The following is a 24,296-nucleotide window of genomic DNA, read 5'->3' on the forward strand; positions in this document are numbered from 1 at the left end:
ATGTATGTATATCAGATGGGATCTTTCATGCATCCATGCCACATAACACCATAAAATTGTTTACAGGAAAAAATTAAAATTGAATATAATCACAATCATATGTAGACAGAAATGCATTCAACACAGTACCTTGGCTTTTCTGGGGCATCTGCAGGATTGCTGCAAAATGGTTCCTGATAAACTGTTTCTGCAAGATCATGATCCAGCAAAGTTGCCATGATTTCTTCACGACTGGGTGGGGACATGAGAGGCTTAAGAATGTGAGCAGTACGAGGTGTAAAGCTTCCATTCTTTGATTGTGAGGGAGAACTGGTTGATCTTGGCGAACTATCTGGAGTTGGAGTTAATGCTTCATTGTTTCTTGAAACATGTAATTCTAAATCCTCAGAAGCTGCATCTATAAGCTCACCATCAGGCGATGACAATAAAGATGTAAAAGAGGTATTAACTGAATCAAGTGGTTGACAGGGCTCAAAAGTGGTTTCTTTTCTAATGTGGCTTTGAATCCAGTCTGAGCAGGTTGGCTGAGAAAGGTTAAGAAATCTCTCTTTATTAACTGTATTTCTATTCAATTTGAATTTTTCATTTAAACAGACTTCAGTCTCTTGAGTACAAGAGGTATCGATAAAACTAGATCTAGAAGTAGAAGAATGAATGGTTTTCCTCCATTGACTATGGCAGTGGTTCTCACTATTATCTAGTGAGGTCTTCTCAAAAAGCTCAGGGCTCAGGGAACCAGACTGTATCCATTTATTTGTGCTTGAAGAATGTTGCTTTTCTTCCTCAGATTTTTGGTCATTATGACACAGAAAGTCATTTTCTGTTGTTTGTCCAGAACCAAGATCCTGAACTGCATCACTCAAGAATTTCTGGGGCAAATTTTGATCTGCTGGGACAAACTGGCTTGCAGAATAAAAACTGCAAAATCCACTTTGCCCTATAGTATTAATATCAAAGTTGTAACTGTGGTCTGGAGATAAGCTGTCTTCAAGTGAGTAACAGCTTTCAAAACCAGGGTCTGAAAAAAAAATGGGGCTGTCATCAGATACAGAGTGATCAATGCGACTGGTAATCGGCTGGCTTGCAGACGCCATTTTTGAAAATTTTGCTGTTTTTTCTTTAGGTTTTGTGCTCCTGGGAGCACGAGATTTTCTTGATGATGTAACTGACCGTGACCTTTTGATGGCTTTATTCTGCTCAAGAGGGCATGGTATGCCCTTGCTCAGCTGTGGTTTGTCGGGCAACGGCTCCTGCGCAATACTGGCATTCTGAGCTTTCTGCTGTCTCTTTTGGAGCAACTCTTTCAAAACAGCAAGGCCAGACTGTCCTTCACCAAACGCTGATGGGGCCACTATATTCCTGTTTTTATACTGGGAGATGGGTTTTGGTTGCACTGTTGCTTCTGATGGAGGCCTTTGTTTTGTGGTTTCAGGTTTAAAATGTGACATATCCAAAAGAAATCCTCTCTGGTTTTGATCGCAATTTAACTGTTTCACTGGACTCTTCAAAGACGTTACAAAGCAGTTTTTAGGCAACTGAAGTGGCCCAGGGTTTTCCTCAGATGGCTTAAGAATAGAAGAACAAGGATCAGAATGCTTGGATGATGCCTCTGGTAAACAAAAAATCTGCTGTTGATTATTGTCTTTACAATGCAAATAGTTAGTGGCATGTAATTGATCCATCTTTGCTGTGTCCAGAGAGTCACGAGTTTCATTTAATTTCCCAGCTGGTGGCAAATATCTGACTTGCAAATTTTTTATCTCTTCCGCTTTTGGGGAAGTCTTATCTTTAGACATGTGCGCATTCTGTATTACGTGAGTTGAGTGATTAGATGGATCAAATATGTTTTGAATGAGAGCAGAATCCTTCATTCTAAATACAGCACTCTGAGTCCTGGACCTTTGAGAGCTCATTTTTGGTACTTCCCTTCCAGATGCCACAGGAGTAGATGCGAAAGACGAATGAGGGTCTTCCCGTGGAGCAGACAAACACTGTGCATCTACAGGCTTATCAATTTCCATCAATGAGTGAAAACAGCCCGATGAATTACCTTGTGCATCAGCTGAAGGGAGCTGTGCTGATGGCAGATATCCAGCTGAATAGCCAGGAAGAGGACTGTCTTTGTGGTTGTGAAGTGGCTGAGAACAGAGAGAGTTGTAAGAAATCTCAGGCAGATCTTGATGTTTCAGCACAAACTTGACTTCTGCAGTAGAGCGACCATTTCCTTTTTCATCTTTAAATACAATGCGTTTTCTTGAGGACGCTTTTTCAGCCGTTTTTTGTTTTGTTCTAGGTTTCTTCTTTCCATCATCTGGTGTTTTATTGGCCTGATTAATCTTTTTCTTTTTCTTGGTAGATACAGTGGGGCTGGCAAATTTCTTTTTACATTTCTTAACCTGAGTTTTTGCTCGACTAGTTTTTCCTACACTAGTATTAACAGTCTTGCTGTTGTAGATATTGGGCCCCCTACTAAATAAAGCTTCTCTGTCCAGGTTGGTCAAAATTTCTTCTGCTTTTGGATCAGTGGGAGACCAGCAGCGAGGTGGAGATGTGTTTACTGGGCTTGTGCTTCTCTCAGAAAGAAAACCTAACTTAGACATAACATCACTATAGTTATAGTCACAGTCTTCAGCTTCAGCGCTGTAGGAGGGCGAAGGAGGAGAAAGAATTGTATGAGTCCTTTTTCTGAAAGATAAAGTTCTTTTAATATTTGTACTACCTGTTTTTTGTGGTTTTCCAGCTTTTTTCTTGGTTGACTTATGTTTTGCTTTCCTTTTGTGACTTTTCTTTGGTGTTAGTGGATAAATAGGATATTTGGTTGCAGGAGAGTCAGGAACTTTTGGCCAAAAGTCCTTTAAAGGTGCAAGCTTTTTATATAAATTCATCTTTTCCTCTGTGAGTACTACTCTTTCCTCACTAGAATCTACTTTCCCCAATTTAACAAGCATATTTTTTCTCCCTCTAAATCTATTGATGATAATATATTTAATAATAACAGGTGGCAATTTTTTAGAAAGTTTTCTACGCTTTCTAGACTTCTGAGACCCATCCAAACTTTCAACACTTTCTATCGGTTGAGGTAGATTAATTTTTGAGTTGTGTGCGACAAAGCTCGATTCACTGTCTTCAGTCTCATAATTTACCTTCCGTTTTGTTCGGAGCGTGTACTTATTCCCACACAGTCCAAATGACTGCTCAGTTTCAAGAGATCCATCTGCAAACTGGCAGTCAGTGTAATTAGCAGTACTTGTAGGCATTTTGTTTTCAAAAGCCTCAAGAGGAACTTGAACTAAGTCACTAGGTAAAGCACTATCCTTATCAGGAATGTTACTACAAGCATTACCTTGTGTATAGCAGCTTTCCTTCATGGATGCAACATCATTTACACTAGCAGGCTCCTGACGATTGATAAAACTATGCTTCTTTTTATTCAGTTTCAACCTGGACTGTTTGTTGCCTTGCTGTAATTTATATGTCACAGGAGCTAACTTCTGTGGCCGACTGAGACAATTAGAAAGAACAACACTAGGAAAGAACATATAATGTGCTGCTTGTTGACTGAGGCTTGGCTTTTCTGCCTTGTGCTCCTGAAATTCTTCATACCTAATTTTAAGCTTATTAAGGCCACCTTCATCAGTGTTATTTTCAAGTGAATGTACCACAGTTCGACTGCCTCCTGAACAAGATACCAATTCACCATTTTCTGTAGCTGTTGCTGGAAAATAACTATTTATACTTGCACTGCTGGATTTTTCATTTACTTCAGAGGACATTTTACCTTTGGAGTGGCTCATATCAGAAAAGTTATATAAGTTTTTATTCAACATGTTGTCACCAATATGGCGGCCCACATGCATAAAAGAGACATCCTTTTCAGCCTTTCTAATGCTAATGTACTTCCTACTAGGTATTGGTCTGTTCACTGATGAAATATCATCTTCATAGTCAAAAATATTATTTCCACATGAAGGAACTTGGAGAGTATCTTTCTTGTTACTCTCTTTGTGAGAGTTTTCTGCATGGGTACTATTGCTGAATGGAGTTGGGTACTTTGCTGAGTAAGTGCTTTCTTTTGTAAGAGAATGGACTGAAAGTTCAGGTCTTGTTTCTGTGTTTGGTTGTGAGAGGTCTTCTACAAAATCTTCATTATTCAAAACATGGTTAGAAAGGGCACTTGTGTGTTTACACTGAAAAGTAATTTTAGCAGAAGATGGGGGTTCTAGTGTAGCAGCATCTTTGTGAAAGATTGAGGTCTTAACAGACATTTTGCTTGTTGCAATGACGGAGGAGTGAGTTCGAGAACTTTCATTATTCAAAGGATTGTCTGAAATGGAAGACAAGCAATTTTATTCTAGTTTCCCTGTAAGAAAATAACCTAAGCCATTAAAAATTTTAATAGTATTTTTCTGAAAGCCTTCCCATCCAAACAAGAAACAAAACTCTTGCAAATCACATTACATTTATAATCATGACAACTAAAGACCCTGACTACATGAGTCGCTTTATCAAAATCACATCATCAGTACATTTGTCTCAGGCATTTTGCTGGTAATTCCTCAATGGCAGACTTGCATACAATTGTCAAAGATTTCATGCTGACTTTCTGAAAGAAGGCTTCACAATCACTTTCAGATGACTAAATACAAACAGATTGATTTCTAGAAAAGGTTGTACCCTGCTTTGTCCCTGAGAAGTATGTGTACTCCTTGGCTCTGAAAAACAAAAAACTTATCTAAATAACCTTCCTCCTGCAGAAAAGTCATTGCACAGAAAGCTAAAGTAGTATATCTTACAACATGGCAAGGGCTTTGTATGAACTGTGCTGGGCACTAAACATGGGTAGTTTCTGGCACTTTTATAAAGCAGAGCAATACAGCACCCACCCAGGTGTTCATGCAAGAAGCTTGCACCAGTTAGTTAGATCCTGGATTCATATCCATGTATTAATGTTCCCACATAAATCTGAGACCAGCAGGGGCCGTGGTAACTTGTCCTGTGCAGACTCATCACATGGTATGTGATGATTTTCATCTCTCTCAGTGATACTTTCACCACATTCGTTGCAGGATAAGTATGGACAGGGAAGTGGTAACAAATTAACAAGTGTGTGCTCGCTCATAACCTCGCTGAACCACAAGCAACTTGAGAGAGGTTATACCACTGCAAAGAGGCAGCTACCACAGAGCACCTGGCACACAGAATTTGTTCATGTGTCTACCTCTTTAGCTGAAATGTTGAAGGGGGATAGGAGTTATGAAATATGCTGTATGATCTGGAAGCATGTGCTACACACTGATGTACTAGACTGGGGATCCTTTGGGCCTTTACTGTAAATCTCAACCAATTTGGGGATTACCTTAGATTCATCCTGCTTCATCTTAGCAATTTATTTGCTGGTCATTGAGAAAAATAAAGGAAGTCCCAATCTGTTTCTAATAACATTTTCTAATGCATACACAGAGTCCCTGATCTGTGAAACACAGCTGGGAGATGCTGCCTATTATTCTTTGAGGGTAGAGTCCACAGAAAGAATGAAGATGATTAACTGAAAACTCAGAAAATGCAAGTTTGGCAGTGTCAACAAACACCTGGAAAATACCTGGCTATTCAGATATAAAAACTGCAAAAATACTTGTCAGTCAGATCATACGAACACAGATTCGTGTGTGGATAGGCATTTTCTAATTTAGAGGACCTGGACTGAGATCTGTTTAGAATTTACTGTTATAAAGAGTACTGTTATACTTACTATTATAAGAAATCAGTGTAAAAGTTCACAGTAATAAACTTTCTAAGCTGACGTTCTGCATGTGACATTTCACATACTTAAAATATGCTAAAATTTAAACAATTATTTAAGATACAGTCTCATTATCCAGCAACATCTCTTATTACAACAAATTAGAAAGTATGGCAAATAAAGAAATCCCAATCGTATATTTGACAAAAGCAAATCATATTAGCAGTACATCAAACCATGTATTAATCCTACCATTATACCTATAAAAGCAAAGGAAAAAGCAAACTATGTTTTAAACACTGAATACAAAAGAATAGCTGTGGTTGTCTATATAATAAGATCATATAGCTCACTTTCTCAACTGAACATTATAATATGACATGCAAATTTTCTAATGAAACAAATAATATTATTTATATATTTGCCTAACCTCAAAGTGTGCATTCTGTTGACTAATGCTATTTGACCAAAGACAGCATAATATAAAGATGGCAAAAGATCTCTACAGATTAATTTATTTTTTACAGATTTTGAAAGGCAGTTCCTTCTGCATCAGCTTTGCTGCTGCATAGTTTTAACTATTGCAATCCCAAATGTGAACATGCAATCTGCAGAATGAAACACAGGCCCAAACAAAGCCTCACTATATTTTAGCATGCGTGGCAAATACTTGCAAAAAATCACCTAAATTTACACAGTAATATCTTTATTATTTACAATTATCCTAGGAGTATAAATGATCCTACAGAATCATTACTTTAAATACCATATTTGTTTTTTTCCATAAAACTAATTAAACTATGTCCTATTTTGGATCATTGATACAATAAGAAAAACAGATTCTGGCCATCCATAGGGCATTGAGATTAAAATACAGTCGTTTTTTAAGGAAGATGTTAAGGATCTGCTTCTGAAATCTGTTGAGAACTTTTCCTTCCAATTGAAACAAGGACTGAAAATGGCCAGCACTTTTGAGAATTAGCAATTTCATGTGAAAATGAACTATGACTCAACTTCTAAAGCTGATTTTCTATTTACTTACCACCATTTTCATCTGCAGTTCCATCTAACTGAGGTATTGAAAGATTAGTTAGGAGCATATTGTTACCACTCCACTCCATTTCTTCCTCTGAAGATGAATCCTCTTCTGTTGAACTTCGATGCATATTTTTGCCAGCTGACCTGGAGGAAAGTGAAGGAACTAATTGATGCACAATACTTCTATTAGAAAACACCATGAGCCACAAGGAACATGAAAATCAATGGGATATGGTGCTACGTAGTTGTATAATTTGGGGGAGCAAAAGGAAACAAACAAAAGTTTTGTCACATTTCTGAGAAATTCAAAATATTATTCAATGTTACTATTTTAAGAGGCAACAGTTGTAGCCAACCATTTTAAACAGCAGCATTCACTAACTTAAGAAGATACAGAGAAGGCATTTAGATGCTTAATTTTAGTTCAATTTTACTGAGATTTTTCATTGCTTCAAAGTGCTTGAAATTTGAAGACTAAACCAACTGTGCAAAATTACTTCAGTTTAGCTGTTAGCAAACAGCTAAACTGAAGTTTTTGTGGGTTTTGTTAAGAAATCTTTATTGTATTATAAGAATTATCTCTCTTGGCAGGCTTAACTAAATCACGACCAAACTATGTTTCATTTTACCTCTCACTGAATATTCTGAAGCAGCTGTTGTTAATACTTAAGCTGCTTTAACTAAGTTAACTGTTCTACACTGCCATGTTTACAGTCATAAATTCACTGGGAAAAAAAAAGAAGTGAATCTACAAAGAAAAGCTTCTATGACTTCTTCATGTTTTTAAGGTGGCATGCTTTATATGGGCATGGGGGAAGGAAGAATGTAATAGAAAACCACAAAAAACCCAAATCCTTCAGTAGATTATAACTGTACAAGCACTTAGGAATTTGATTTCTTCTTTTTTAAAATAAAGTGTGAGATGGACAAAAATTTTAACAGAAATAAGGTATTCTGTGGCTACAAGAAAGAAATCCAGATACATATTAAGGAACTGAGCTTTGGGGTTTTTTAATTTGTCTGTTGTTTGTTTAAGTTTGTGTAATACCTTAAAAGGCATAAATACAAGGAAAATCCACAATAACCTAAATACAGTTTACTTCTGCAGAACTCTTTTATGACTGGAGTTAGACCAGCATGAATTACATGTATGGTACCACTCCAGACATCTGAATGTCAGCACTGAGCTAATTTAGATCGGGACAGATTTGTTAGTTCAAAAACAGTAGGCTCAAATGTAACCACAATTTCCACTCAGGTCTGGAAGCACGACTTGGAAAATCAAGTAACAAACACAACTAGGTACACTCTCCATGATCTAAGTGAGCTTAGTTGTCCCTCTTCTATGTTTCCAAAACATGGAAAAGTACAGCATAAAGCAATCAGCTCTATATGCAAATTAGTATCAAACTGGGGATATTTCTTCCAACCTGAATTATGCTGTAATCCCAGGTAAATCTTTGTCAACTTCAGTAAACCAGATCAGACTGGAGATGACTTCTGCAGGTAGCTTGGATTTCTCCTCATTCAGGCCCATCAGTTTGGATTCCAGGAAAATTTGTCTAACACACATGAGACCACCATACATGAACTGGTCTAGGTCTTGGTGGGCTTTTTTATTTCTGATGGGCTTTTTTCTTCAGTTCAATACAAATCTAACCCAAGCCATTTAATTCACTCAATAGGGTGTGGTTACTCCTCATTAGCTCAATAGATTTTCTGAGATAACGAAGATTGGTGAATACTCACTAACAGAAAAACCATAGTATGGATATGGTAGGATGCATTAGGAAGCCATACAGATGGAATGAGCCTGAGCAGAGTAAATCATGAGAGATCTATCATCAGACTCAAACTGGTTCTTTACGCAGGAGCAGAATCATGCAGGGGGCAAAGATACCCATGCTTGTGTCTGAAATCAGTCCAAATTCTGTAGAGAGCTCAGTGAAACAGAACTTGCAATTCCCTCTGAACACAAGCTCACTCCCTGTGGAAGCACATGGTATGCACATTTTCCCTTGTGCTTTCTGTCTGGGGTTAAGGTGTAGGCATATGTGAGCAAGATATTAGTGAGACAGCTCATCAAGTCACTTGAGTTTTTAAATAGGATTCTGTACTGCATGAAAGCAGTTAATTGCTTCAGGATCCTACCTGACTCCTGAAGTTGTACAGTCAAGCTCATACAGAGCTGTGCCTGAGCTAATGAACTCTGCAAGATACAGGTTTTCACAGAAACTACCACTAAACTGAAGTTTGATGTTATGTGTTTTGGATGGAAATTTCAACTTTTCAGACTACTGTGAAGGAAAAAAACATAGAAAATCAAAGGTCAGATAGGAAAATTAGCTTTAGAGATCAATTATCTCTAGAACCAGGAGACTAATGAACTAACTTCTGGTTCTGTTACAACTTTTATGTGTCTTTGGGGAAAAAAAAATAAGTATTTCTATACCTCTCTGGTCCTCTGAAACACAGTATCATGACAATTTCTGATGTAGGAAAAAAACCCAAATATAAAAATGTTATGTCTGTGAAGTTTCTCATATTTCAAACAGAATTATAAATATCAGAAGGTGTGCCATAAGCAGGGGTCAAGAGAAACTGGATATAGCTGCTTTCAATGCCTGTCAGTGCAGACTGTACAAAAGGTCATTACAACCTGAGACGGTGTTCCAAGAATCTTGGCCTTAAAAATATTGAAGTTGCTGACCTTTAGCAGTTGAGCAGAGTTAGCAACATTCATGTTTTGATTTTAACTTTGAGCATGGAAACAAATGGGTGTTTTTTCCTCAGGTTGCTTGGTTAGTCTTTATATGAATATTTCTTAAATATTGACTTTAGTAAAAGATGTACAAGATACACCTTAACATTTGTACTACATCCAAGGTGTGACCTTATAAGCAAACTACCACTAAAGATTTTCTTGTATTTGGACTTGTTGAACAAAAAGCCTACTTAATTTTTCCTCAAAGAGAAAACTAGAAGCTTGTGTTTGGCTAAACCTAAACACTCAATCTTTATTTCCAGATAACACTCATGATTCACATCATCATCTAAGCAGCTTGCATTCCAAGATCTGCACAGATTTTTCCATGTTGTCAACAGAGACCTCTCTACATCCCATTGGGTTCATAGCATACTTGAAAACAAGGTGGGAGGAAGGAAAGATCTGTCAGAAAAAAAAAAAAACCAAAACCGTCTTAAGAAAAGAAAATATATACCTTCTTTTTGGCCCAGGCTCTTCCATGCTACTGTCCCACCTCTGGGACATTAGCAAGCTAAGTTCCATTTCTTCTTTCTCACACTGTGGCTCATTTTCTTCATCATCACTGTTCTGAGAATTTCGCCAGCTTCCAAGAGAACGATGGTGAGAGAGTGTTTTTTGATGTCCCATCTGATATCCATCATTCTCCAATCCAGCCAACAGATCAATCATGGCCTCATCAGCACTACTGCCCACTGCAGAAAAAGCCCATACAAGTAGAATCTATATTTTGTTCTACTTGTAAATGACTAGTTACAGTCTACCAGTAAAAAACAAAACCAACCAAACCAAACAAAAAAAGCCCCATACCATTTAAAAATCTACTAGTTTGTTACTGTCTAAGGCAAGGCATGCTACAGAAACAGAGCCTTTTTGTATCTTATGTTTTCAAATTTTATGATTTATCTTTTCTAGCTCTGTATTTAAAACTTTGACAACTTTCTGGATTTCTGCCCTACTCTTTTGATTGTACCAGATTTAGTGGACGCAATTCTCTCTCCACTCTCCTATTACCTCTCCTCACGTTCAGTAAAGCTTCACTCTCCCCTTTAATTCAAGCATGAGTGCCAGCTTCTGAAGCATCACTGTCTTCTCTTGCTCAACAGCTGCATTAGCTTTGTTAGGCACTTCTCTCTCTATCACCTGAGGACTTTCAATCACTGCATCTTGTCAAAAGGGATGCTGATTTTGACCAACTATTCCTCCTTCTGTTCTTTACTATAATGCTCAACTTTGGTTCCCTTTTCATGTCACTATAAGCTGTTCTATTCCAAGGTTTCTCTAAACATTGAAAGTTTACCTGATTTCAGTCCTCTCCTTAATTTTATTTTCTTTTATGTGACACAAGCTTACAAGCTTACAGTAATTAATGCACTTCCCGTCTCATTTTTTACTTTTGTTTCTTAAAAATTCTTCCAAGTCACAGATTTTTCTCACTCTCTTCCTACTTACCTATCATCTGACCTCATAACCAATTTATGACCTCCAGTCTACCAGGCATCTTTGTTACTTCTCTCTCCTTCTCTGGCTGAAGAACTACAATCTCTACTTCCTTTCCTCGGAAAGCATGATATAATTAAAATGATCTTGAGAATTATATAAAATAGATCTCAACATTGGTGAGAAAGGCATTTTTTATATTTTGCAAAGGCTTCACAAGACCCCATGCAACCCTTTACAATAGAAACCATCCCCTTTTACAGAGTTCTGAATTAACCCATTTTCAATTACACTTTCTGTTCTTGGCTCCTTTGCCCTTTGTGAGGCCCATCATTAAACTCCAACCTCTACTTAATGTTAATATGAACCTTGGGGTATAATTCACAGTGAATAGCAGAATTCATGTGGTTCACAGTCCCTGTGGCACTACAACTCAACAGAGGAATAATAAAGACTAGTGCAGGCTATGAAGAAGCATAAGAGACCCAAATATGCAGCATGTCACTCATAGTCACACAAGACACCAGAAATTAGTAGCTGTATTACAAGAAGGGAGGACAGGAAAAAAAGGCAAAAAAAAGAGCATATAATCTCTATTTGATTCTTTAGTCAATGGAAAAAACCAGACCATTTCAACACTTCAATTTGGTTGAGCAATTCAAATGTACAGGCATAAGGCATACCCTACATATTATTTTAGTCACTTTTTATCCTCTCAGGTTTGCTCATGTTTCCCAGCTCCCACAGAATTTCTTATAGTTCTTTCAGTAAATCCAAATCCTTGCCTATTAAACTCCTATAATCAAAATCTTGCCTATTCTCTACAAAATAAAACAGCACTACAGTCTTAATCTAACTTCATCCACTCCTGCTTTCTTAGCAAGAAAAGATTTCAATTGCATTTTGGATGAATATTGTACTACCCGCAGACATATACTGTTGTCCAAGCATACATCCACACCCTATAGGTATCAAAGAAATGGAGGCTACTATGGGTTTTAGATACTTCTCCCTGCCCCACACCACGTGGTTCATATTAACATTATACATTATGTTTACCAAAGAACACAGACAGAGACATACCATGAGCTATGTGCTTTTCATCTTCTCTAGAGTATTTGAACTATTTCTACCTCACGTAGCTTTTAATACAAGTTCTTTTATTGTTGTTTCCCCCTTGTGCCACTCACAATTTTACTTCCATGGTTTTTCTCCTCCTCTTAAACATTTTGCTTCCTGCTTCTTTGCCTCCAGCCATTCTTTGTATCTACAAATTTTGGGAAATGCTCTGCTGCAACTTGCCTCTCATTATCAACCTACTATTGCGCAGTATCTCCAGACAGCTGAACGTCTGAAGACAGATGATATGCATGTTTTCTACCTTAACTGTATGAAAGATGCAGTCAGTAACTGCAAGAGTATCATGGGTAGACAGTCAAAATCATCTTCATTCAGATAGTTTTAGCCTTTTAGACCTAGGAGCATAAGGAAGAGCAACACCCACAAGAGACTGCATTGAGCTGACCTGGCAAGAGGACAGGGCTTACTGAACCAGTCAAACACAGGCAGCCTCTACAAATACAGTCCTGGTGACATTTCTTAGAAAACACAGGGTGTGTTTTGGTGGTGGTAGGGTATGTGTGTGCGCGAAGTCTTAATCTGTTCGAAAAACTCCTTGAGATCAACTACTTTCTTTCATGATAGGTAGCCTAAGGGAACACAAAGACTGTGGAACAATAATAGTCTGGAGGAAAACACATTCTGGTCATACTCACTAAAAACTGTAGTCTGATTCAGCCTTTGAGACAAAGGCTGAAAGCTCTGACTATTCTCCACAATGTTTAAAATTGCTTCTTCATTAATAAGTGCTTCCTCTTCTTTATCAGTATGCATCCTATTGGAGTCTTTAAAAGAAAAAAGAAAAAAAGAGAAAGCATAAAAATTCAGAGTCAAGACCGATACATTATGAAAGCAAACCACTTTAGATTGGATTTTACTATCCAAGTATATTTCCATTATTTGCTGTGGCAATTTTAGAAAGGCTTACTCTAAAATAATAAAAATAAAAGCAAAACTACTCTTTGGTTTTTCATAACTAACGATCACAACTTCCTTGGCTTACTTCTGCTTTTAGTATAAACAGTCAAACCATGACACAGATTTATGCCTAAACAATTAGGATATTAAAAAAACTCACCTTTGCTCATCTTTTTATCGTCATGCACTTCTACCGTATTAGCTGGTGTACATGGAAAGGCTTCAGGAGAAAGTACCTCAGAATGTAGTGTTAGCTCAGCAGAGAACTCCTCTGATCCATTACTGTAGTCCAATGATCCTGACAACGTTCTAGTTAATTGAAAAGCAAGTTTTAAATGCATATTTAAGGTTTGCATAGAATACTATATTTTATGACAAATGGCTAAACACTTACACAGAGAAGTCATTTTGCTTGAGAATTTCTTTAAGTCTCTTCTGAAAAAATTTTTCACTCTCTGTTGCTGGCACAAATCCACGGTCTTTAAAATTTGAAAAATATTTGTTATTCAGTTTTACTTTGACCTCTCAACACAGAGAGCAGCTAAAATTACTGATTTTATTAGGAAAAGGCTCGAAGTCGAAGTGCCTGCTAATTTTTAGTGCCAAATCTGAGGGCTGACTTTCAAAGTGCATTAAAAAACTTTAAAATACTTCACATACTCCCACTGATCTCATTTGCAACTGTGAGTATCAAGAGTATCAACAGCATTTACAAATCACGATGCAATTACACCAAGGTGAGCATCCAAGAAAAATCAGTGAACAATTTTGAGAAGTCTGGCTTATGCAGCCTAACATTACACAGAAACACAGCAAAAAAGTCAATCAGAAAGTAGTCTGTCTTAGCCAGGAACCTGCCTCTTTCCTTCTTGCAAGCCTCTGTCTTACTTGCCAAATATCATTCATACTTTAAAAGAAATATGGCCTAGGCTCCGCAGAGAATAGCCTGTTCATTATGCAATTACGTTGCAGAGCACAGTCTTCACTGTGTAATGAATTTTACATAAAAATACAGGGATTTGTCTATCCTATTAGAATTCTAATCTAATATCACCTTAGTGATAATTCCGCAGAAATTAAATGGGACTGCCCTTGTGCATAAACCACAATGGAAAGCTTCAAGATAAAAGAGATTTCGTTTTGTTGGTATTTAAATGTTTTCCATCACAAAGCATGCAATCTTAACTGCCATTATCATTCATTCTGTCTAGAATGTTCTGCAGATAGCTAAATCACGATGTTGTTAGGCAAGGTTAAGTGTCCTGCTTTCAAAATTGGCAAACACATACTGGACCATCAGTAAGCCTGGAAGCAAAAAAAACAGTACATCTAAAAAACCCTCAAACTTGATACACCAATTTAAATTCTGTCCTCTTGCTTGCTTCTCATTCAATGTTTTGGATTAACAGCTGCACAAATTTTTATGTTTTTTTTTACCTTGTGACTCAGGTGGCTTAATCTGAGAAGATTCACATTTCTGTCTCCGTCGCTGCTTTTCATCCTCCCATATAGCTTGCAAACCAGGGTTCCTGCCAATCTGGGCTGAAATATGCAATCATACATGAAGGGAAGTCTGCCCAAGTGACAAAGCATTCTTTCCCCAAATTGGATTCTGACACTCTTCTTCAACTCTTTGTCATTCTAGCCTGTTATTTTTTAAGTGCCATTCTGGCCTTACTCTAAGACTTGGTATTATGTAAAAGTTAAGGCATAACTTCATTTCTTTTCTAGATCTCCTATTTGTAATCTAGACCTTCAGCTTTTTTCTGGTCTTCCCACCAAGTATGTGTATATATGTATATACAGGTGTAAGTACATACATATGCATACATGCACACATTTCATGTTGGTATTTCCATTACTATTCTTTCTGTAAGTCTGAAACCTTCTGTTATGCATTAACAAAAATCTCTTCATATTGCTCTATTTTTCTAACCTCTTTTCTTTCAGAGTTAATTAATTTTTTTTCAACTTTATAAATCTGGAGATTAACAATTCACTAACACTGAAATCCGGACTGTGATTTAACTAAGCTGAGCTTTAAAAGAAGAGTGAACTATGACATCATAGCTTCTGTTCTAAAACCATTTTACATGGAAAGTTATTAACACTTCACCTTCAATATCCAGTTGATTCAAAATGTCAGCAGCTACTGCATCCACCTCCAATTCACAGGTACTTTGTGGCTCAACACCTTTCAACATTAAAGAGCTGTGACAACATAAATACCACAGGTTAATTTCATCAATACACTCAGTTTGAAACATGCATCATCACTGTTTTTTAACTGGACTAATATCCAAAATTTTTCAGAGGGAGCAGGAGTGACTAACTGAATGCAGAATTATCAGTTCCCATCCTCACCTCCAAGTCCTTAAACTAATGATCATATTCAAATCGAATTAGATAAGAAATCTATATCTTCAACTTAAAGGCTTTAGATTTTTCTTTTGTGAGGAGAAGAGAAAGAGCTGGTAAATAACTCCAAGTACTAAAGCAATTACAATAATGTTCTCCTCCTCAAATATAAGATGAAATGTTCTGTAGAACTCAGCCAATAGGACCAAGTGTGTAGGTAGGATCATGCACCCAGAAAGGCAAGAATTTTTCTCTCATTCACAGCTCAGAGCAATGCATAACACTTTCAACATTTACAACTATTTTTTCTGGGGTTTTTTCTTTATTTAGCCTGGTGAATAAGAAAGAGACAATAAACAACCCAAACACATACTGAACTAAGGATAACTGGCTTGATGAAGACTTAAAATACTAGAAACAGATTCAATGACTGATCACCTTCCTGCTGTGCCTTTTCAGATCTGCAAATGTCAGTAACCTTCCACCTGCTGCTGTCAGTGCACAAATTTTACGGAGTCCATGGAGGAAGCTAACAAACAGAAATCATCTCCCAGGTTTGTTGAAAAAGTCTGTTTACCCTTTAAAATTTTTTAGGGCAACACTGAAAATCCACTCCAAGCTCTTCAACTTTCTAGTAAGGCCTGTAGCAATAGGACAAGGAGTAATGGTTTTAAACTAAAAGAGGGTAAATTTAGACAAGACATAAGGAAGATTTTTTTTATGATGAGGGTGATGAAATGCTGGAACAGCCTGTCAAAAGAGGGAGAAGTCCCATGTCTGGAAACATTCAATGCCAGGTTACAGGGCTCTGAGCAACATAATCTAGTTGAAGGCGGTCCTGTTCATTGCAGGGGGGCTGGACTAGATGACATTTAAAGAGCTCTTCAAACCCAAACTGTTTTATGATTCTATGCACACTTTTAAAGACAATCCATTGCCATCACATCCCTCTGTTCCCAGTCACACCATCAGCTGAGAAACAAGTCCATAATATGCTCAAAATGCATAATTTTCATGTCACACACCTCACATTCATCAAAAGATTCAAACAGAGCTTTGCCTGCACAGTGGGCAACAGGAACTGCAGGCAAGCTGAAACTTGTATTTTGATCCTACAGTAAGAAACAGCTGCAGGATCACTGGAAAACAAGACTGAGGGAAGAGGCTGCAAGAATTGTTAGCTCCCTTTACAAAATCAAAACACTTCTGGGAACAAGCAAAAAGGGACCACAATACAGAACGGTCACTGATACCAGAAATGTGGTAAAGACCTGCCTTTGACTTGTCTGGAGGACACAAAATCAAAGACCTGAGCTTCCCACTTCCACTAATTTTCTCTTTTAAAATACAATTAAAAAACCAAAAACTAGTGGGGGTTAGGGAGAAAGTGAGAAAGAATCAAAGTTCTTGAAAAATTTAAGAAAAAATGTGTTTTAGTGACCTGTTTCTGAGGAGTTTGTTTGATGACTTAAAACCATTAACTGAAGTATTTGCTTTTCCTCTGACAAAGACAGCTTTCTATTGTTTTCCCTTCATTTAGCTAGGATGTTTTGTAAAAAAAACCAAACCTATGTCTTGGTTTTCCAACATCCCCATCAAGAGTATGGCCAGTGATTTGAGAACTGATCAAGACCAAAGATAAAACTGGCCAAGAGCTTTCCAAGTAATCAGATTTCTTACTTACAAGAGACTCTCACACGGATTTCTCATATAAGAAGAACACTAAATTCAACATTGCTGAATTTAAAACAAACTGGTAGACATTAATGTAACTTAAGTCTTTTTCCATAGTAATATCAATTTGAAGCATGCTCTTTGTCTGCAATTCATTCAAACAATTTGAGCAACTAGAAGGAAAAGAGTTAGCTCATTTTGCCCAAGCTCTAAATCAAATAGATATGAGGAATCTTTCTGTCAAAAACTACAGTATTTCAATTTACATGGCACATTATTCAAATTAAAAACACTGAGCTAATAACAGACCTTTTCTGAAACAAATCTAGGATTTACCATCATAATTGCCATTAACACTTTCATAATGAAGGCAGGGCTGGCAGTCAAAACCACACATTCCAAAGACTTACATGGAAGCTAATAAAGGCACCTGACACACACAGTAAGTTCTTCATTACACTTGAAAAATGTCTTCCCAATACAACAGGTACATTGGCCTGGCATGTAACATACTTGTCAAGGCGAGCTGCTAGACACTTGCACTAGCTGAAGTCATAGCAGTAGCACTACAAGTTTCTGCAACGTTCAGGTAAGCCACAAAGGCCAAGAAGTCATTTGTTCCCACTTCAGGAAAAACACCTTGAAGGGCATATGAGAGCAGAGCAGCTTTAACTGGTCCTTCTAACACTTGAATTTATGTTGACTAAAACAAAAACATGAGGTGGAGAGGGGGGAGTACAAACTGTCCTGAACTAGTTATTTAACATGGTTACATGCTGCTTTGGGAACTGCTTTATCTGAGTATCAGCAATAGCTTGGTCAGCTGCTAGGTTTGGTGCTCTTGCTCACCTAAAACAAATGTGTGCAACATATACACAAAGTAACCATATTTCCCATTCTCCCTGATCAAGACACACTTCCTCAGCAGGTACAGTGCTGTTTTTAGCAGGTGAGAAGACAGCATGAAGAAGTCAGAACATGTCTAGTCTCCCAGCTGTAGTTAGTTGAAAATATGAACTACTTCATGTCATAAGCAGTTGTAATGCCTTGGAAGATACTCAGAAGTGGCCTGTTTGACACAGAGTGCCTTATACAACAGACTAATCACCTGCCTCACACTGCACGCATCAGTTCTGCAAAGAAAAATTGTAGTTTAGATAATGCCAAAACCATGATTTGAGAATATCTGTATTAGAACAAGGTTAGAAAAGTGACTTAGCAAGTCCCAGGCAAAGCTTTTCACAGCACCTATGTTTCATTTTTTAAGAAGGAATGTAGAGAGAACTGTTCACAAGATAAAACTTGTAATACAGATATATGAAAGACAGGGTTAAGTGAAGTGGTGTAGAAGCAACCCAACTGCATGAGAATGGAAATTTACTCTCCAAAGAAGCAAGATAAATCAGGGTTGCACAACACTGACCTGCCATGGCTAGGCTACTTGGGATACTCATACCAGTTAATTTAAAATTGCCTTTTAAACCTACATACCAGGTGAAAAACTGCAATACAAATCCATTTTACTTTTGTATAAAAAGCTCCAAATACGTTATTTTGAGAACAGAGAAAACGGTCCTTATTTTTGAAGAAAGTAATAGTTTGATCACACTATCCACTGAGACAAAAACTATAGTTTAGGATGAAACTTGTACCCAAAGAAACTACCAACATCTGGTTTCTCAGACATTGAGGCAATGAATTAAACCTACAGTCAACACATATTTTAAAAAGTGCCCACTACATACAGCTAGGTAGATCAAAGTCCTGAAAAACCTTGAAGAATAAATAATGAACAAGGTCAGTATCTTAATTCACCAATACTAAAGACAGCCTAAGGAAACAAGCTCTGTAATGACCACATCTGAGGTATTTGTAATGTTAAACTGAGCACAAGAGACAAAAACTAACTCCATGGAGAATCTGAAAGGTGTTACTCAACTGTGCTGATAAAGACTCTAAAATTCGACATTATAATTTTCGATACTCTGTTCACGGCAGAAAATGTGTCCTTGTTTTCAGGATGTTCAAGTGACTTAAATAATGTGCACATTATATTAAAAAATCAAATAGCTAAATAAAAACATGCACAGGCTGACAAGCGAGAAAAGCAATTATGACAGCCACAAACCTAGCAAAAATCTGCAATATTACATATCTGCTAGATATTTTTGTGCAAAAGTGTTACTTGTCAGATCTTTCCACTTCCATATAAACTAAAGTCTAATAGCAAATCTAGGATTTAAAAAAAGAAAGTGTTTCTCAAAAGCATTCTACCAATCATTCTGCTTTTAACACATCATGTCCAAGTGGCAGACTTGACTAGCAGATTACTCTGATGTTAAGATTAAGTCTGATGTTTACCAGAAAGTTTTCTCAATGGAACTCATGGAAGTGTTTCATCATTTATTATCAGCTGCCTGAGCGGGATAAAAAATGTGTCTCATGTCCAGAACTCCTCATGTCAAAAACTGTTGGATAGCACTACCAGGTTCAGGTGACTGCCACCCATTTTAGGGCAGGCTTTGTAGGTTTCAGTGCGACAACACTGGCAAGTATTATACCTAAAAGCCTTACAACATATGGGATTCCTGGGCACTAGAGATTTTGGACATTTATCTATTTGATAACAGAATCATTCTAGAATTACATTAAAAGAAGTGTCTCTGGCTTAATACAGTGCACTAATCAAAGCAGCAAGTAAATAATCTGGAGATTTGCCAGGAGCAGGACAGGACATGGCTGGGTTAAATGCTGTTCTTGGTAAGTGGCCGAGTAGCACGGTGCTCTCTAGCATGGAAGAGGGAGTTCAGTCACCAAGACACTTTGACATAGTTCTCAAACATTTTTTGAAATAAGGAACCATCACTAGCATTTACCCATGCTGCTCATGTAATATATGTGACTTTTAAATTTTGCAATTACCTTCCAGGTATCCAGAATTGTATTTCAGCCAAGTGATATACTGTGTTCCAAAGTCAAGAGATGCCCAATCGCTGGCACTGCTTGCTTAAACAAGAGAACTTGTTAACTGCCACTTACAGCAAGCACTTGGTAGATACACGTTCAACTATCTCTAAAATGTATTCTTAATGTACACGAAGGATAATGAGTCTGAACAGACATCCCAGTCACTGTGAATACAAGACAGGCCTAGAAATTTTGTGGTCTCAAACAACATTTGACTGTCTTTTCCCTTCTTGCTTTTTCTTGACAGAACAACCAATAACTTCAGCATATAGCTGAAAGGTACGGAAAGATTTATGTGATCTTTGATATAAAGGACAAGCAAAGAACTTAAGAGTTCAGTGGTATTTAGAAGAAACTCCAAATGCTACTGAAAACAGCAGCCAAGTGGTGAAATACAGTAAGTAAAAAAACTTTGCTAAACAATTCACAAAACAGTTAAATATCTCAATTTGAACTGGATAGAACTTGAAGAGGACTGGACAATAAAGTGAGGGGACTGTGCTGGTATTGCACATGAAACCAGAAATGAATACAGCTGTTGATATGGAAGTATGTTGGGAATACAGAACATACTTTGTTAAAGAAACAGAAATCAAGGAAGAAAGGCAGCTTTCCAACTACTGAGTAATGCTGTAGACTGCAAAAATAGAAACAGTTGAGTCACAATCATTTTAGGACACAATTACAAGGGTTTCCTTGGATAGATATCTCATACTATCTCAGTCAGATTTACCCGCAGTAAGGTTGATAATGAAAATTATAAATCCATTAAACCAAACTAGAAGCAAATTTTCAGAATTTGAAAGGAAATTAAGTAGGAAGGCAATCTGGAATTGGCACTGCAGTATGTCTGGTTACAAGAGCACTGTTTTAAGTTGATGACTCCCATAAATAATCCAGGAGAAATTTTAACAGGCAAATAATTTTGTGTAGATACAGAACAGAGTAAAATTAGGATGGAAAAGTTTAGGTTTGTTGCTTTGCTGTGGCATTCATGTCCTACAGCATGGGGAACAGTCATGCTAGAACACCCTAAATAAAAAAATTGATTTTCTAGACAAAAGAATGTTTAACACAGTATCAAATAGGAAACAATTTCAGCTGAAGAAACCATAAATGAGTTCTTAATTTATTAAAGCATTTTAAGAGCTAATTAAATGTGAAATTCCTCTTGGTTATACAAAAAGGACAGAGCGTCAACACAAAATGTGTAGAACTGAATACAGACCAGTTTCTGTGACTGAGTTTACTTCACATCTCATTAATACTTTTGGCAGAAAATGCAGCAGTGTAGTAATGAAATATGCTGATAAGGCAAGCCAGTAGACATGCTGGATACATAACCAGATCATACTAACAGAAAACAAAAGCAGGATAACTCAGAAGTAGAATAATAGAAACAGAATGAAATTTAAAAATGGGATGTAAGATTCTATAGGAACTTACAGTGGCTTCCAAACAGAAGATTCTCAATTGGAAAAAATTAAGAAGAGAAACATCTTGTACTAATAAATCCTAAAATGCTCACAAGACAAATTGGCATGATAAATGAAACTGTAAAATGTATCAGGAACTACCATTATCATTGCATATGGCATAGAGAGAAATTTGTGTAGTATATTATGCAGTATTCAGGCTTTACGTTCAAGAAATAAATTCCTGCTGCCAGAACTTCAGCAAACGAATGCCAGGGAAATGCACAGTCTTGGTATTTTCCCCATTACTGTTAACATCCCACTTCTGGAACATCTGTGAGCGCTGGAGAAGGACTGGCACGAGTGAGGTGTTGCACCCCTGGCTGTATACATGGAAGTGTGGAAGGAGGAGGAAAGAAGACCTGTAGTTACAGCCATGAGGCTGCATCCTTGGCTCCTGCTCTGCTGAGCTCATCCCTCTCTGGTTTTGACAGCCAAGAAGTACTACTTTGCTTTCTTTTTACTTGCCAATCCCAGATCTGTGTAAAGTAACATCAGATAATCCTGGGCTAACTTATGATCACACCTTTAATGTTTAAGTAAGCTGGCTTGCAGAACCAAGCCAAATAAAAGTTGAAATGGACTGTGAATGAAATATGCAGCCAAAAAGGAGAAGAAACAGCCCAAGAACAACTGCACATAAAGGGACCAGAAGTAAGATGATCACGAATGTTGTTGCAAAATCCCCTAAAGTAGCAATAGAATCAGAAAACCAGACGTAACCAACACAGGCTCATGTTTTTGCACACTAGAAAAACCTGAAGTATGGTTTAAGGCACACACTTTCTACTGGGGAAGCACATTCTCCCAGTACATAATATTAGCAGGAAGCGTGGCTTACTGAGCCCAATAAGCTCTTCAGAGAAGAATGACAGGAACCACCCAAAGAATGAGAAGACTACTAGATGACAAAAGGACCTGCCAAACATTAGCAAATAGCTTAAAGAAGGAACTTGCTGTAGATAAACTATACAAATCAAAGTAGCTTCAGATACTGTAACTTTCTCTCCCCTCCCCAACTCTGGCCACAAAACCCCCAAAATTGCAGAAACATTCAATTTTCTTATAGAAGTGAAACAATTACAAACTGTAAAGTAGGAAATGCTTAAGAAAATGGAAAAGCATGGGAGACAGACATGAAAATTCTAAGCTGAGGTTCTTATGTAGCTACCATTTGAAATGGACAAACTGAAATTCTCTGATAACACACTATTCATAGGATCATAGAGTCATTAAGGTTGGAGAAGTCCTCTAAGATCATCAAGTCCAACTGTTAATCTAGCAGCGCTAAACCATGTCCCCCAAGCACCACATTCATGTATTTTTTGAACACTCCAGGAGATTCCACCACTTTCTGGGTAGCCTATTCCAATGCCTGACCATCCTTTCGGTGAAGAAACTAATATTCAGCCTCCCCTGGCACAACTTCAGGCCATTTCATTTTGTCCTCCCACTCCCACTTGCTACCTGAGAGAAAAGACTAACCCTCACCTGGCTACGCCCTCCTTTCAGGTGGTTGTAGAAAGCAATAAGGACCCCTGAGCCTCCTTTTCTCCAGGCTAAACACCCCCAGCTCCCTCAGCTGTGGCTCACAGGACTTGTGCTCCAGACCCTTCACCAGCTTCATTGCTCTTCTCTGGACTCGCTCCAGCCCCTCAATGTCCTTCTTGTACTTGAGGGGCCCAAAACCAAACAGAGGGCTTGAGATGTGGCCTCACCAGTGAGGTCATGTTAGTTAAGGATGATTACAAAAACACAATCTGTGAACTGATGTGGAAATATTCTCTGTAACTATTAAGCTTGCTTAGTTCTTCATCAAAGTCATAATTCCAAACCCTAGAAAGTCAAATTTTGCCCATTATCTCCTAGTTGGATTTTTATAACCATATACCAGAAAGCATCGGGTGACCAAATCTATACAAAGAAACTAAATAATGATGATTTGTGTTACCTTATCACCTTTGTTTTGTTTTTTTTTTTTTTAACACGTAAAACATGTAAAGGTCTTTTAAATAAGAGACTGGAACTCTGTTTTACATGCAAGATGATGTATATAAGAAAATAAGGCATACAACAGAAAAACCTGGGATGCTGACCTTGGTATTTCATCCTCTTCCCATTCAATGAAAGATACGTTGCTTGAATTTTCTGGTAAATGAGTTCTATGATGTTTACTTACACCTGATGTATCACCTAGGGAAAAAAATAGAATGAGAAATTAATTCATTTATGTGGCAGTATTTTTTACAAATATCATTATATACTGCACTTATTATTTAGTATTACCAGTCCACCTGCTCCTAAAGAATAAATAGCATTGCATATCATCTTCATCCAATAACTATGCTATTGTATAAATGACCTGGTTTTCTAACACGTAGACACATACAAAAAGAAAAATGTATTGCCAACACACTGACATTATTAGAATTACATTTGTTGCATTCTATTTATATCTTAACCTAAACTCAATCTTCTCCTATTTGTGAAAATTTCAAAATAAATCATACAGAGTCTGACGTAAACTTCAGAATTTCCTGGGTCTACAGTTCAAATTCCAATGAAAATTAGAAACCAAAGAAAACATGAAATTCTACTTCTACTTTTCTTATTTGTGAGCTGAAAGGGAATATACAATACATTCCAGATACAATGGTAGTAGCAGTAAGTGGAAACCTGCAATGAAGGCAGATGCTGTCTGACCTACAAATAAAGAAAACATTCTAAGTTTGCTCGGAGGTCTCCATGTAAGGAAGTGTGCTCCAAAGTCATGCTGGTGAAGTCCTCTCTGAAGAATTCCTAC

At 37.4% G+C, this 24,296-nt stretch overlaps 1 protein-coding gene across 1 annotated transcript in view; it reads right to left on the reverse strand.

Moving 5' to 3' along the window:
- The window catches only part of REV3L (REV3 like, DNA directed polymerase zeta catalytic subunit), a 118,085-nt gene that overhangs the window by 40,006 nt on the left and 53,783 nt on the right, over nucleotides 1-24,296 (reverse strand). Inside the window, exons 5-13 of the mRNA XM_048295958.1 lie at nucleotides 23,590-23,686; nucleotides 15,136-15,230; nucleotides 14,457-14,561; nucleotides 13,414-13,498; nucleotides 13,180-13,328; nucleotides 12,758-12,886; nucleotides 10,000-10,237; nucleotides 6,783-6,922; nucleotides 130-4,324 (exon numbers count right to left, since the gene is read on the reverse strand). Coding sequence (XP_048151915.1) covers nucleotides 130-4,324; nucleotides 6,783-6,922; nucleotides 10,000-10,237; nucleotides 12,758-12,886; nucleotides 13,180-13,328; nucleotides 13,414-13,498; nucleotides 14,457-14,561; nucleotides 15,136-15,230; nucleotides 23,590-23,686 — 5,233 coding nt within the window. The remainder of the gene's footprint in view (nucleotides 1-129; nucleotides 4,325-6,782; nucleotides 6,923-9,999; nucleotides 10,238-12,757; nucleotides 12,887-13,179; nucleotides 13,329-13,413; nucleotides 13,499-14,456; nucleotides 14,562-15,135; nucleotides 15,231-23,589; nucleotides 23,687-24,296) is intronic.

This window comes from Corvus hawaiiensis, chromosome 3 (assembly GCF_020740725.1).
Source record: "Corvus hawaiiensis isolate bCorHaw1 chromosome 3, bCorHaw1.pri.cur, whole genome shotgun sequence".
Lineage (NCBI taxonomy): Eukaryota > Metazoa > Chordata > Aves > Passeriformes > Corvidae > Corvus > Corvus hawaiiensis.